General features: G+C 42.5%; 2 protein-coding genes across 3 annotated transcripts; one reads left to right on the top strand and one right to left on the bottom strand.

The window, feature by feature from the left end:
- Window positions 1–891: 891 nt before the first annotated feature.
- TERF2IP (TERF2 interacting protein) lies at window positions 892–3448 on the bottom strand. Its single transcript, XM_053952546.1, has 3 exons — window positions 2956–3448; window positions 2766–2842; window positions 892–2188 (listed from the first exon to the last, which is right to left on the bottom strand). Exons 1-3 carry the CDS (start codon window positions 3446–3448, stop codon window positions 1748–1750), a joined length of 1011 nt encoding a protein of 336 aa, XP_053808521.1. The 3' UTR covers window positions 892–1747.
- A 31-nt stretch (window positions 3449–3479) lies between these two features.
- On the top strand, window positions 3480–12361 carry KARS1 (lysyl-tRNA synthetase 1). 2 transcript variants are annotated; one of them, XM_053952515.1, is made up of 14 exons: window positions 3480–3563; window positions 4256–4400; window positions 4607–4772; window positions 5164–5257; window positions 5519–5705; window positions 5950–6075; window positions 6831–6950; window positions 7157–7319; window positions 7418–7591; window positions 8347–8432; window positions 9157–9242; window positions 9938–10064; window positions 11734–11877; window positions 12174–12361. In XM_053952515.1, the coding sequence occupies exons 1-14, from the start codon at window positions 3502–3504 to the stop codon at window positions 12249–12251; spliced, it is 1758 nt and encodes a 585-aa protein (XP_053808490.1). In that variant the 5' UTR covers window positions 3480–3501; the 3' UTR covers window positions 12252–12361. The 2 variants fall into 2 exon arrangements, with proteins under 2 accessions (XP_053808490.1, XP_053808489.1); XM_053952514.1 differs by lacking the exon at window positions 3480–3563 and adding an exon at window positions 3598–3761.
- The last annotated feature ends 52 nt before the right edge of the window (window positions 12362–12413 follow it).

Genomic DNA, 12413 nt, shown 5'->3' on the forward strand with positions numbered 1-12413 from the left:
TGCAGACCCAGAATTTCTGGCTGTAGAATTCTCTTTAACTCAAAAGTTCTTGTATGTGTATTGCCACTTTGCTCACTTTTCCAGGTATACAAATATTGCTGCTCCAGGCAATAATAGAAATAAACTTCTTTGAGCTACAAAAAGAACCTTCCTGACCTTTTGTGATAGTAGAGGAACCTGATAGGAATATGGAAAACCAAACTATCTCCAGCATGTTGAAACGAGCATAACTGTGTTGTAGGTAAGACCAAGCACAGAAACCAAGGATTTTTATCATGGGAAAAGACAGAACCAGAAGTAGAACCATACAATATGGTGCTATCTCTGGGTCCTCCAGGTTTTAACCTGGTAAAAGAGACCTAGACCTACATGCATGCACAAGCAGGTGCATCTGTGGATAAGCAATGCCTTTCAGGAGTTCATAACAGAGGAAAGAGGGCAACCTTGAGTAAACGGTGGTCTTTGTGTCAGTTCCTACACCCACTGAGTGCACCAAGCATACATGGAAAGATTCTCAGCATTAGACAATGTGTCCGTAAGGCACACGGAAAGGGAAAAACACTGTATGTGAACTCAGAACTTCACGCTGCACCTTAGACTAATTGCTCCAATAAGATAAACTCACTCTTAAAATATGTGCCACTTAGAATTATAAAAAGATAGAGTAAATCTGACCATTTTATATTGCAGCTATTTAATGTGTTCTACCTCTCACTTTGAATTCTAGAGCAGTTTTGTTAAACAAGACCATTGCAACTCTATGGTGCTGCTGAGATGTGTACACAGTCCAAGCTAGAATGGGAGTTTTCAGCTGCAAGAGGTGACAGGTCTCCTGTTCATGAACCCGGTCATCAGCAAACCTTGGATTTCAAACCAAGCTGGTAACATTCCTAATGTAAAAAACAATTACTTTATTAGGTATATTCTCTTGCACTCTCTCCTTAAGTGCTTGTCTGGCTTCCACACAAATCTCAAATAACTGTTCAAAGTCTGAATAGCATGACTGTGCCAAATAATTCTCACTTTTTCAGTCCAGTTAAACACTGTGTAGTGCCGTTTTAGCATTTATTTGGTTACATTGGTTAACTCCTTGAATAATCAGTAGGTGTTACAGTGGCTTCCTGAAGCAGCAGTCTCATTATATAGTTTTTTTATTTTCAGTATAATTTTAATTTGGCTTAACATCAGCCATTTCACATTTCACCTTAATTTTCTGATTGCCACAGTGCAATATGCTAAAACCCCAAAATGTTAACTATTTAGAGAGGTTAAAAAAAAAAAAATTCGCCTTTACCAGCCCATTTTATTTCACCAAAAGAATGAATTCCAGATTTTTAGGACACACTTCAAATAATATTAAGGTAAGTAACCAGAGCACAATTTCAGGCTAAAAGTACTGAGTTTTTCAGATTATGACTGTATCCCAGCAATAGTGTTCTCTCTCAAACACAATTTAGGTGATAGATACATAACCTCTGGTCATTCCCTCTTCACTTTCATTTCCTACTTCAACTATTACTCATAGCCCTGAAGCTGGTCTACTTTTCCCAACTAGAATATATACGGCCTGGTATAAGCTTTACTTTGATTAAAGCAGCTGCATCTCTTAGATGTGCAGAGATGCAAAATAGGCCTTTTAATACAAAAAAAATTAAAGCATTTCTGAAACTTTGATCAAATTTTCCACTGTGTTTCTGAAATGACTATTACGTTTATGCAACTGTAGTAGATCAGGAACGTCCTCTTGTTAACTCTCCCTAAACACTATCCGCTTTGCTACATTTTCAGCTCCAAATTTGGCTATCAATTTATTTCTGACATGTTCATCATCCTTTTGCAATTCTAAATCATCTTCTCTGCTCCATACAGGGTACCCATCCAAGCGCTGCCCTGTCTGCAGAAAGTATGAAGTAGCTTCCACGTCACCGCTGTTTTTCAGAAAGGCCTGTGTAACAGTGAGCAGGTCCACAGCAAACTTCTCCATGAAGTGCTCCATAGTTTTTACTACCTGTTCCACCACATTCGAAGAAGAACAAGTGCTTTTTGGTCTTTCTTGCCTTTGTAATTGAATGTCAGGGAAAGCAGAGTCCTCTGGCCCAATTTTTAGCTCAGATGCTGTTTCTCCTGGGGACCTTCTCACTCCATCTTGTGTAGGAAGTTCTGCAACATCTGAAGAGTCACTTTCTGACTAACAGTAAGAAAGTGGAATCACCAATTAGAGATGGTATTTTCTGGCAAATCTTTTACCACTGCAACCAACCACCTTTTACTCTGTCTCTACAGTGTATTAAAACCTCAGAAATTAGTAAGCATAGTAAAAGCTAGTGACCAAAGCAAAGCCACATGTGTTAATATGTCTGCACATGATGACAGAAATCCATAAACTATAAGGAAGAATTTTAACAAACTAAGCATAAAAGGCAAAAGTAAGTGTTGATGCAATGGCAGGAACGTTTTTTGCCTGAGCTGAAAGGATGACTTCCATTTGCCAATACAGCTTTTAATGTGACAACCCCCATCACATAAACCTCCTCATGCTAACTTGCACAGAGAAGAAAAAATGCACCAGCCAGGCACCATTTATCGCAAACCACAAAGGTAACAGCTCACAGTTTAGCCACAGCAGAAGGGATATCGCGGTGCAAACTCATTTCATGTGTTAATCGTGAGTTTCTATTGTGCCATCTGCGACACCGGGGAAGGTCTGCCCCGAACACTGCGCGCAGTGGAGGCTGCTGCTTCCCAGGCTGGCCCCGGTCGCTCACCTCTGTGCTTTCGAACTCCCGATTAGCTGCCGCGAACAGACCCCTGATCTGCATGGGATCCTCCGTCTGCGGGGGCTCTGCGGAAACAAGCGGGGATCGTCTGCCAGGCCTCAGCGGGGCCCGGACACACGCTGGTCGCCACCACCACGCCCCCTCGCAACCCTGCCCCGCCGCTGTGGCCCCCGCTCACCCCAGAGCCGCGGCAGCAGGTGCCGCAGGTAGCGGTCACGCATGGCCTGCCAGCTGTGCCGCGTCAGGCCGCTCCGCTCCAGTTCCATCCACAGCGCACGGCCGCTCACCCGCACCATGCCCTGGCCGCGCACCGCCTGGAGCAGCGCCGCATCCTCCGCCTCCGTGAAAGCCAGACGGCCGCGGGCTGCCAGCAGGAAGGGCTCCAGCGGCAGCCGCTGATTGCGCTTCACGCACTCCGCCACGTACTCGATTGAGACGGCCCCGTCGGGAGCCACCTCGCCGGGCTGCGCCAGGAGCACGGCCCCCGGCTCCTGCACCCGACACAGCCGCCCGCCGCCCGCTAGCACTAGGGGCGCCAGGCGCAGCTTGGCCAGGCCGGGCCGCAGGTAGAACCTCATAGGATGCCCGTCATCCCACAGGAACAGCGATCGGGATCGCGCGGCTCCCGCCTGGACGCCCGCCATCGCCGCCCCAGCTCCGCCCACCGCCATCGGCGCGTGCGCAGGCGTGGAAGGGCGGAGGCGGTGCCAGCTGCGGGGAGGTGATGGCGGCGGCAGCGGCGCGCGAGTGCAACGCGGAGGAGATTGAGTCGCACCTCAGCAAAAAGTGAGGGTGGGCGGGTGATCAGGTGGGGCCGGGCCGGGGAGGTGAAAGTGAAGTGTGTCCAGCTGACCCGGTGCGTTGTCTCCGTCAAGGCGCCCGTCGGAGCGCCATGCTGAGCTCCGGCGCTGCGCGGCTCCGCAGCTGGGTCTGGAGGGCCGCGCCCGCGCTCCGATGGCAGCAGGCGCTTCATGACCAAAGCAGGTCGGTGCTTTGCGTCTGGCTTGGCCCGCTTCTTTCGTTATGGAGTCGTGGAAGATGGGGTCAGGAGCGCGACGGGAGCCTGAGGGCCATGGGGGAATAGGCTGGACCGCGATGGTGGCTTCGGGAACCGTACGTTACTTAGGGGGGAGTTTGCCTTCTTTCACTTACACGCTGCGTAGGGCTGATAGACTCTTATGGATAAAATGGAGTCCGTCTAGTCCTTGAGCACTTAGGCACGCGTCGTCAAGGTCTGTCTGAACGATGTTTAATTTCGCTTTCACTTTCTGTGAGTGTATCGTAGGGGATGAACTGAAGGAGTTCAAAGTAGAAAATATTTAAACGTATTATTTAAACGAATTATTTTGATTATTGGAAAAAGTAAGAGAAGTGGCAGGTTATTTGTACGGTTAGGTTTTGGCAGAATCCTGCCAACCGTTTCCCTATAGAAGTTGAATTAGAGTACTTGCTGCATCCGGTTTCCTTCTCTTTTGCAGTGAGCTGAAGAGACGTTTAAAGGCTGAGAGAAAAACAGCTGAAAAAGAAGCAAAGCAGAAAGAGCAAAGTGAAAAGCATTCAAATAAGCCTTCCTTGACTTCTGAGGATAATGTTGGTACTGATGAGGAGAGCTTGGATCCAAATGTGAGCATCTGGTCCCATGCTTATTAGATGTTCTGTGAATCAATCTTACTGACTTGTATTTGATTTTTTTATTAATGGGTAATTAAAAGGTTAAAAGGGGAGAGATGTATATTCCTACATTATGGCAGCTACATTTTAATTTACAGCCTGTAACATATTTTCAGATTCTAATAAAATAATTTGATTTTGTTTGTTTCTGGTGACAGCAATACTACAAGATCCGTAGCCATGCAGTCCAACAGCTTAAGGGCTCCAGTGAAGATCCCTATCCCCACAAGTTCCACGTTGACTTATCTCTCTCAGATTTTATAGACAAGTACAGTCACCTGCAGCCAGGAGATCACCTGACAAACATTACCATGAGAGTGGCAGGTAAAAGTTTACCTGGAATACAGAAAAATGTAAAGTCTTAGCTGCTTTTATTGATGGGTTGGTCTTTTTTTGATTTTGCTGATCTCTTACTCAGTCGTGAAGCCTTGTAGCAGTGCTAAACTATTCAGGACATACACTTCAGACTGAATGGACCTGTGCAACATCCCTTGCAACTATAAGATCAGATTGTATGTAACATGGGTTCTGGGGCTCAAAAGTTTTTATGGTCTTATTTGCACTAGTTTTCATTTTGAGACTTAACTGCTTCTCTTTCACAGTTAGTGAATAGTTCAGAGCTGATGAGTCTAAGTGATACTACTGTGGCTTTTGCCCCTCTATCCTTTCTGGTCGGGACTCTTTTCCTGATGTCTAGCATACTTTTGATATTTAGGTCGAATCCACGCAAAGCGTGCTGCTGGAGGGAAACTGATTTTCTATGATCTTCGTGGTGAAGGAGTCAAGCTGCAGGTCATGGCAAATTCCAGGTAAGTAGAGGTATTCCCAGTAGCATTCTAAATTGCACTGCATCCTGGGGTCTAGGCATCTGTATTTGAGTATTCTATTTCATTTGTGGTTTGGCTTAGGCAGCCAAGTAATGCTTTGCTTCAGATGTTGTGGTTGACTTCCTGTTAAAATAACTTCTATATATTTATATTTTAAATGGATTTTGTCTTGTGAGACACTTGGGGACAGTTTGGAGTATTGAATTTTAAACAAACTTGCTTACGTTTGTTTTGCAATTACAGCCACTACAAATCTGAGGAAGAATATTTCCGTGTTAACAGCAAGCTGCGTCGTGGGGACATTATTGGTGTAGAGGGGAATCCTGGGAAAACAAGGAAAGGGGAACTGAGTATTATTCCTTATGAAATCACTCTCTTGTCTCCATGCCTGCACATGTTGCCTCATCTTCATTTTGGCCTCAAAGATAAGGTATTTGTCATATCTGTCAGTCTTGGAAGCAATTTGACAGATCATAGAATGGTTTGGGTTGGAAGGGATCATTTAGTTCAACATCCCTGCCACGGGCAAGAATGCCACAGATAAGTCTGAATAGATGATGTTTGTTACCTGCTGATATTATCTGTCAACAAAGGAATATTCATTTTGTTTTGGTATTTTTTCCTTTGGGATGACATTTTATCTAGCTTGTTCTAAAGATACGTGTTCTTTTCAGGAAACCAGATATCGTCAGAGATACTTGGATTTAATTCTTAACGATTATGTGCGGCAGAAATTTATAACCCGTGCAAAGATCATCACTTACCTTCGTAGCTTTCTGGATGAGTTGGGCTTTCTTGAGGTAAGGCATCAGTGTTTGCTTCTCTCTGCATACCGAATGTGTGTACTGTCTTTTAGCTTCAAGGATGTTTTATATACAGGCTCATATACGAAGTACTTGCAAAACTGACAATAATTGCCTCAGCATGGTGTATTTTATCAGCTTAATGTAATGGGAGCAATTCCTTTCCTCTCTTTGTAAAGGTAAGATTATTCATCAGTTGGTGAGGTTATGGCTTGGGAGCCTTTTATGAAGGTAATACTCCAAACTACTACTGTCCTTTCCATAGTTCAGTAAATTAAGGTGAAAACAACATCTTTGAAATGTTGTTTTGCCTCTGGAGATAAAAGCCAGTTCTACGTCCTGTAAGCAGAATTGGATTGTGTTGACCCAGGTGCAGGAAACTGCACTTGGCCTTGTTGAGTTTAATTTTCTGTAGTGTAGAGAGAGGATTTTGTGATAATGCCACAGCACTGTTCCTGGCTTTGATAACATGAAGCCAGCAGGTTCACATTTGTAGTAAATATGAGTGACTCTTCAGAGCAACAGATGAATTAAGTAATTTGTTATTATTGACTGCATGAAAAAAGTGCAGGTTTGTTCAGGGCACTTTAGTTCAGAATTGTTTTCATATACTGAAATGCTGAACTATAAGTGAAATACAGATTTTTTTCATCAAAACTAGCTGGTTTAGGTTTTTTTGTTTGTTTGATGCCTGCATTTCTGGTTTGGAAACAGATTTCATGAAAACAGGGGAATTTTTTTTGTTGTTCCAGGTTGAAACTCCTATGATGAATGTAATTCCAGGTGGAGCTGTGGCAAAGCCATTTATCACATACCACAATGAACTGGATATGAATTTATATATGAGAATTGCTCCAGAACTTTACCATAAGGTAAAATGCAAACTTCTCATGGCTAAGCCTATATTCTTCAAACTGTAATAAAAAAAGCAAATGTAGCTAAAATGACGATTACTTTTTAAAAAAAGGTGGACTTGTCTCATGAATTAGTTTTGTAAGGTTGTGTTGTAGTTGCATGTGCTTGGGCTCTCTTAGGTTCTTTTGAGAAAGTGTATTTACCAGAATTTCATTTTGTTTAGATGTTGGTGGTTGGTGGTCTGGACAGAGTATATGAAATTGGGCGTCAGTTCCGCAATGAAGGAATTGATTTGACTCACAACCCTGAGTTCACAACTTGTGAATTTTATATGGCTTATGCGGACTATCATGACTTAATGGAAATTACAGAGAAGTTGCTTTCAGGTGAAGTATGCAATATTATTTATAAATTAATAAGAATCTCTGGAAGAATCGGTTATTATGTAGCATGCTCTTTTTCTAAACCTCACGTTCCTTTGTAGGGATGGTGAAACATATTACAGGGAGTTACAAGATCACTTACCATCCAGATGGTCAAGATGGACAGGCCTATGAGATAGATTTTACTCCTCCCTTCCGGCGAATTAGCATGGTGTGTGATCTGGAAAATGTCCTGGGAGTGAAGTTTCCGTCAACTGAGTGTTTTGAAACTGAAGGTTAGATGCTGAATATGAATGTCCTGTAATTCTTCCTTAACTGAAAGTGGCCAAAAGGTTGCAAGTTCTCGGGTTGCAGTCTTGTCAGCTGCTTTTTTTGAAGCAGTACTAACACGTGGGATTCTTTTCCTCTGGTTCTGTTGGTTTACACAAGTCCAGAAAGAAGCCTTCATTCCTTGCCATCTTTGGCAGGATCTGACTCCTTTGGCTCTTTCTTTGTTGAATATATGTGAAAGGATATACTCAAGAGGCTTGATGTATGGAGTTCTTGATCTGTTGAAGAGATCCAGCTTTTTGCTTCTTATTTCTTCTCTCATGTACAGTTGAGTTTCCATGCCTGTAATTGTAGCTCTGGTGTATGAATATTTGGGGCTTTCTTAAAAATGTAATTATGTGCTATTTTATTCCTGGAATTGAGAGACATAAGGAGACAAGTTCATATAATTTATAGTGATAGTTTTTCCCATCCCCGGTTTCATCCTCTCTCCCCCCACCTCAGCCCCCAAATAATAATGTCCAGCAGTTATGTGGTATGTGCTTAACTGTTGTCAAATTTCTGAAGTATAAAATAACTACTATTTTACTGTAAACAATTAAAACCAAACACCGTTTCTATAGCCTGACATTTAAGCTCATGTTTTCCATGATGTTTACTATTGAGATCTTACAAGTCGCTCTAAGAAACGTTGAAGGATCTAGTAAGAACAAAAAATGGTTGTTGGCATGGCTGTTCTAATTTCCGTCTGCAATTTCAGAAACTCGCAGGTTCTTTGATAACCTTTGTGTGGAGAGAAATGTTGAATGTCCACCTCCCAGGACAACAGCTAGGCTTCTTGACAAAGTAAGTAAAGGTGCTGGTTTTGTAATCCTAATGTCTTTGAGGATCTCTGTGTGTCAACAGAAGTCTCTTAGAAGATAAGGTTTAGCTGCACCAGGAAAAGCATGCTGCAATGCATTTCAGCTGTTGTTATATTACAGTGAGAAAACTTGCTGTGTCAAAATCTTCTTTCATGTTGTCTACACGAAAATATAGTTTACTTATGTCTGCTTAACTTGAGCACTAGGGGATGTTAGTTGGATAACTGGTTGCTTGTGGTTAAAACAGATTTGCTTTGTCGTCAGTCAGTTCTGTCTGTGAGATGTGTGCATCTGTATGTAGCTGACCAAAAGGGTAGGAGTACAATATCGTTCTATCAGCTGTATTTCTTTGTACCCAAATATTGTCTGATAGCTGTTCTTTTGATGCTTTTCCTATTGGCCCTTACTGTCATGTGCAAATTGAATTATTATGCAGTTTTTGCTGTGTCATTTTTCCTTACCTGACTAGGACACACTCTGTTGATGAAGACATTACCATAACCAGAAATACTTTGGAAACTCTTCAGATATTTGGTACCTTCTTCAGTAGCGAAAGAGAGGAAATTAGGGTGCTTGGTGAAGGCAGTGCTAGGAATCTGCATAATTGTACACTGCATAATTGTTTCACTTTTGTTTTCCCAGTTAGTTGGTGAATTCCTGGAAGTCACTTGTATCAACCCTACATTTGTTTGCTTTTGTTTTCCCAGTTAGTTGGTGAATTCTTGGAAGTCACGTGTATCAACCCGACATTCATCTGTGATCACCCACAGGTCATGAGTCCACTTGCCAAATGGTAAGAGTGTGACATGTGGTCAGTGTGTAACTCAAATCTTGTACCTAATTAAAAAAAAAAGTTGCATTGTCACAGGTACATTTTTTTTTCTCTCAGGACTTTTTTGTAGTGGAGCACAGAGGAAAGAAAGAGAAAACAATTTATATTTCTGCTCTTTTGTTTTTCTTATGTAGAATGTGCTTGGAGAATCATTTACTTAGAGTGTTTGCTTAATTAGATTCTGGTGAGGATTGTTTGAGCCTGATGGCCAATCTAATCGAGAGAGGGTCAGGAGTTGTGAAGAGTTAGATATGGTAGTTAAAAAAAGGAAGTATGTAGTTCTAGTATCTCCTTTAAATAGTATATTAATGTATTATAGTATAGTTATAATAAAGAAATCATTCAGCCTTCTGAACTAGAGTCAGACATGATAATTTCTTCCCACCGGGTTTACTTGCATTTACAGTATTGCATACGTGAAAACAGATTTTGATGTTGTATACTAGTTTGGGAATTCTAACACAAACCAAGACAGACATTGGTTCCTGAGCTGTGAAACCCATCATCCAGGGAGGACGTGTGTCAATGCTTAGTACTTTGAAATTTTGACAGCTGTTAGTGCTAAGTGTGAGCAATGCCTCTAAGTAATGTATGTGCTGTTTGCTTCTATAAGTGTGATTATTTTAAGGAATGTCTGTTTCGTCTACTTCACATAGGCATCGCTCTCTTCCGGGACTAACAGAACGCTTTGAACTCTTCGTAATGAAGAAGGAAGTGTGCAATGCATACACAGAACTTAATGATCCTTTCCGACAGCGTCAGCTTTTTGAGGATCAGGCCAAGGTATGGTGTCTTGCTGATATTGAATGTACTAGAGGCATGTAAGCAAAGAGTATTTCCTATGTCTGTCCCAAATCTGTCATTAGTACCTACTGCTGAAAAGAGTTGTTACTACTTTGAGCGAGTGTTTCTCACTCAAGTGAAAGGCTGTCATTAAAATGCAATTCCTTTTGTAGGAACCTTGCTCTTTAAGATAAACAAGGTGAAATACTGCTGTTGATTAGGTCTTTTTAGTGCAACTTTGTTTTGGAATATCTTCCCTTTTATTCCACCCAAAGTAGTAATCTGGTAAAACAGAAATGTGCAGAAAGTTCTTTGTGTCTTTCCCAGGGTGAAAGGTTGGGTTTTTTTTTCCCTAGCTAAGTATTGATGTAGTCATGCAACATCATACTTCTAGGTTCTTAAACAAATTTTCATGTCCAGTAAGATTTTGAATGCTGTCTAAGAAATATCTTAATTTCCTGAGCAGAATACTAATATATTAATGTTGACTCAGAGGATAGAGGTGCATATTGGGATCTACTAGTTTGCAGATTTATAATGGTAGATTTCTCTATGTAAGCCTCCAAAAGGAGTGACTGAAACCCATTTTGTTATTAATTTTGTATACACATCCATGAATACATGCTTGGCCACACATGACTGAGGTCAAATGATGTGGTCTGCAGAAATAGAGTTCCTGATCTTCATATTCTTTCTAATGGCTTCACAGTGCCTGAGAGGTTTAAACAATTTTCAAAGCCAGGAAAATAGATTTACGTTAACTAACTAACTTGATAGTAAATTTCAAAATGTTCAATCAGAATGAGTAATATTACAGATACTTTTAATTTTTGGTCTGTTGTACATATGCTTGCTGCAGTTCCCTCGTGATTATAGCCAGACTTTGCAGACATATGATTGTATGTATTGAATGAAAATCAGCCTCAAAATTTAATGTTAAGGTGGAGACTGAGATGAGGGATGACAGTTTGCATTTCAGGATTCCAAGGAGAAAAATTTGCCGTAACAGTCTTTGCAAAGTCTTCCTTGAACCTGTGAGCAAAAATGTTTGCTATTGTTTTGATACTTATTTTTGGCTTTCTTTCTAAATTTGAAATGCTGGCTAATCTGTGTTTTCATTATTACAATTTTTGTCACTTGGAGGCTGTCAGGGTCAGATACACTAGTTACCATCTCAGTGTAGGGTTTTTTAGTCTTTCTACTTGAAAGGAAAAAAAACAGGCCCTATTTGTGGAGCAGCTACTGATAATTCCACCAATTATACTTCTTTGTTGTTTCTGCAAACATTGAAAGGAGAGTTGCTACTGATAAAGAACCTCCTAAGCCTTTGAAAGCAATTCATTCTGCTGTCATCTGCTGCCATATGGCTCTGAAAGATGGCTTTTACTGAAGTAAAGAGCCTGGGCCTTTGCTAAGATAGGAAACCTACAGGTCAGAAAGGACTTGAGTCTAGAGCTATTTTGGGAGCACCTGTACAAAGGACCTCCAGAGTTCTCTGTGCTGAGATTTCTTTGTCTGTTGCTCATTTGCACAGCTCTACAGGGCTTTGGTTTTATCAGTTACATGGCTGCTACAAATAGCAGTATTCCTCCTCTTTGGTAGAGGTTAGCGGGAGTGGTAGTGTCTAGCTCTTGACAACTCACGTTTTACTATGAATTTCATCATTCAGGCAAAAGCTGCAGGTGATGATGAAGCCATGTTTATTGATGAAAACTTTTGTACCGCACTGGAGTATGGTCTTCCTCCTACAGCTGGCTGGGGCATGGGAATTGATCGCTTGACCATGTTCCTTACAGATTCCAATAACATCAAGGTAAGCGTAAGCAGTGGTAGTGCCTTCCTACTGCTGGCTTTGTCAGGGAACAGGGACTGGGATTCGGCAAAGCTGGCCATCTCTTTGACGGAACCAGTGCCTGACAGTGGAGCTGTGGGAGATTTTTTTTTAAGCCGTGGAATCCCGCCTGCGAAAAGCCCCTTGGTGCGCTTGCTCAGCTCTTTGAGGCCCGCGGTTGAGCAGCGGAGCCCGCGCTTGGGCAGCTCTCGCGAGACCTGTGCATGGGATGTGGCGTTGCCGGTCGGCGCGGCCGTTGACCCTATCGCTGTTCGCAGGAGGTGCTGCTCTTCCCCGCCATGAAACCGGAGGACAGCAAGAAGGAGGCGCAGCCCGCCGAGGGCACGTCTGTGTGAGCCTCCAGACCGCCGCGGGCACCTCCGCGTGAAGCCCGAGCGTGGCGAGGGCACCTCTGCCCGAACTTCGGAGTGGCTCATACCTTCAAATAAAGGCAGCTTTCTCTGCACCCGTCTCTGAGTCTTTGTGCGCTTGCGCAAGAGCCGCTGGGAGCGGTGGCT

Source organism: Vidua chalybeata, chromosome 11 (assembly GCF_026979565.1).
Source record: "Vidua chalybeata isolate OUT-0048 chromosome 11, bVidCha1 merged haplotype, whole genome shotgun sequence".
Taxonomy (NCBI): domain Eukaryota; kingdom Metazoa; phylum Chordata; class Aves; order Passeriformes; family Viduidae; genus Vidua; species Vidua chalybeata.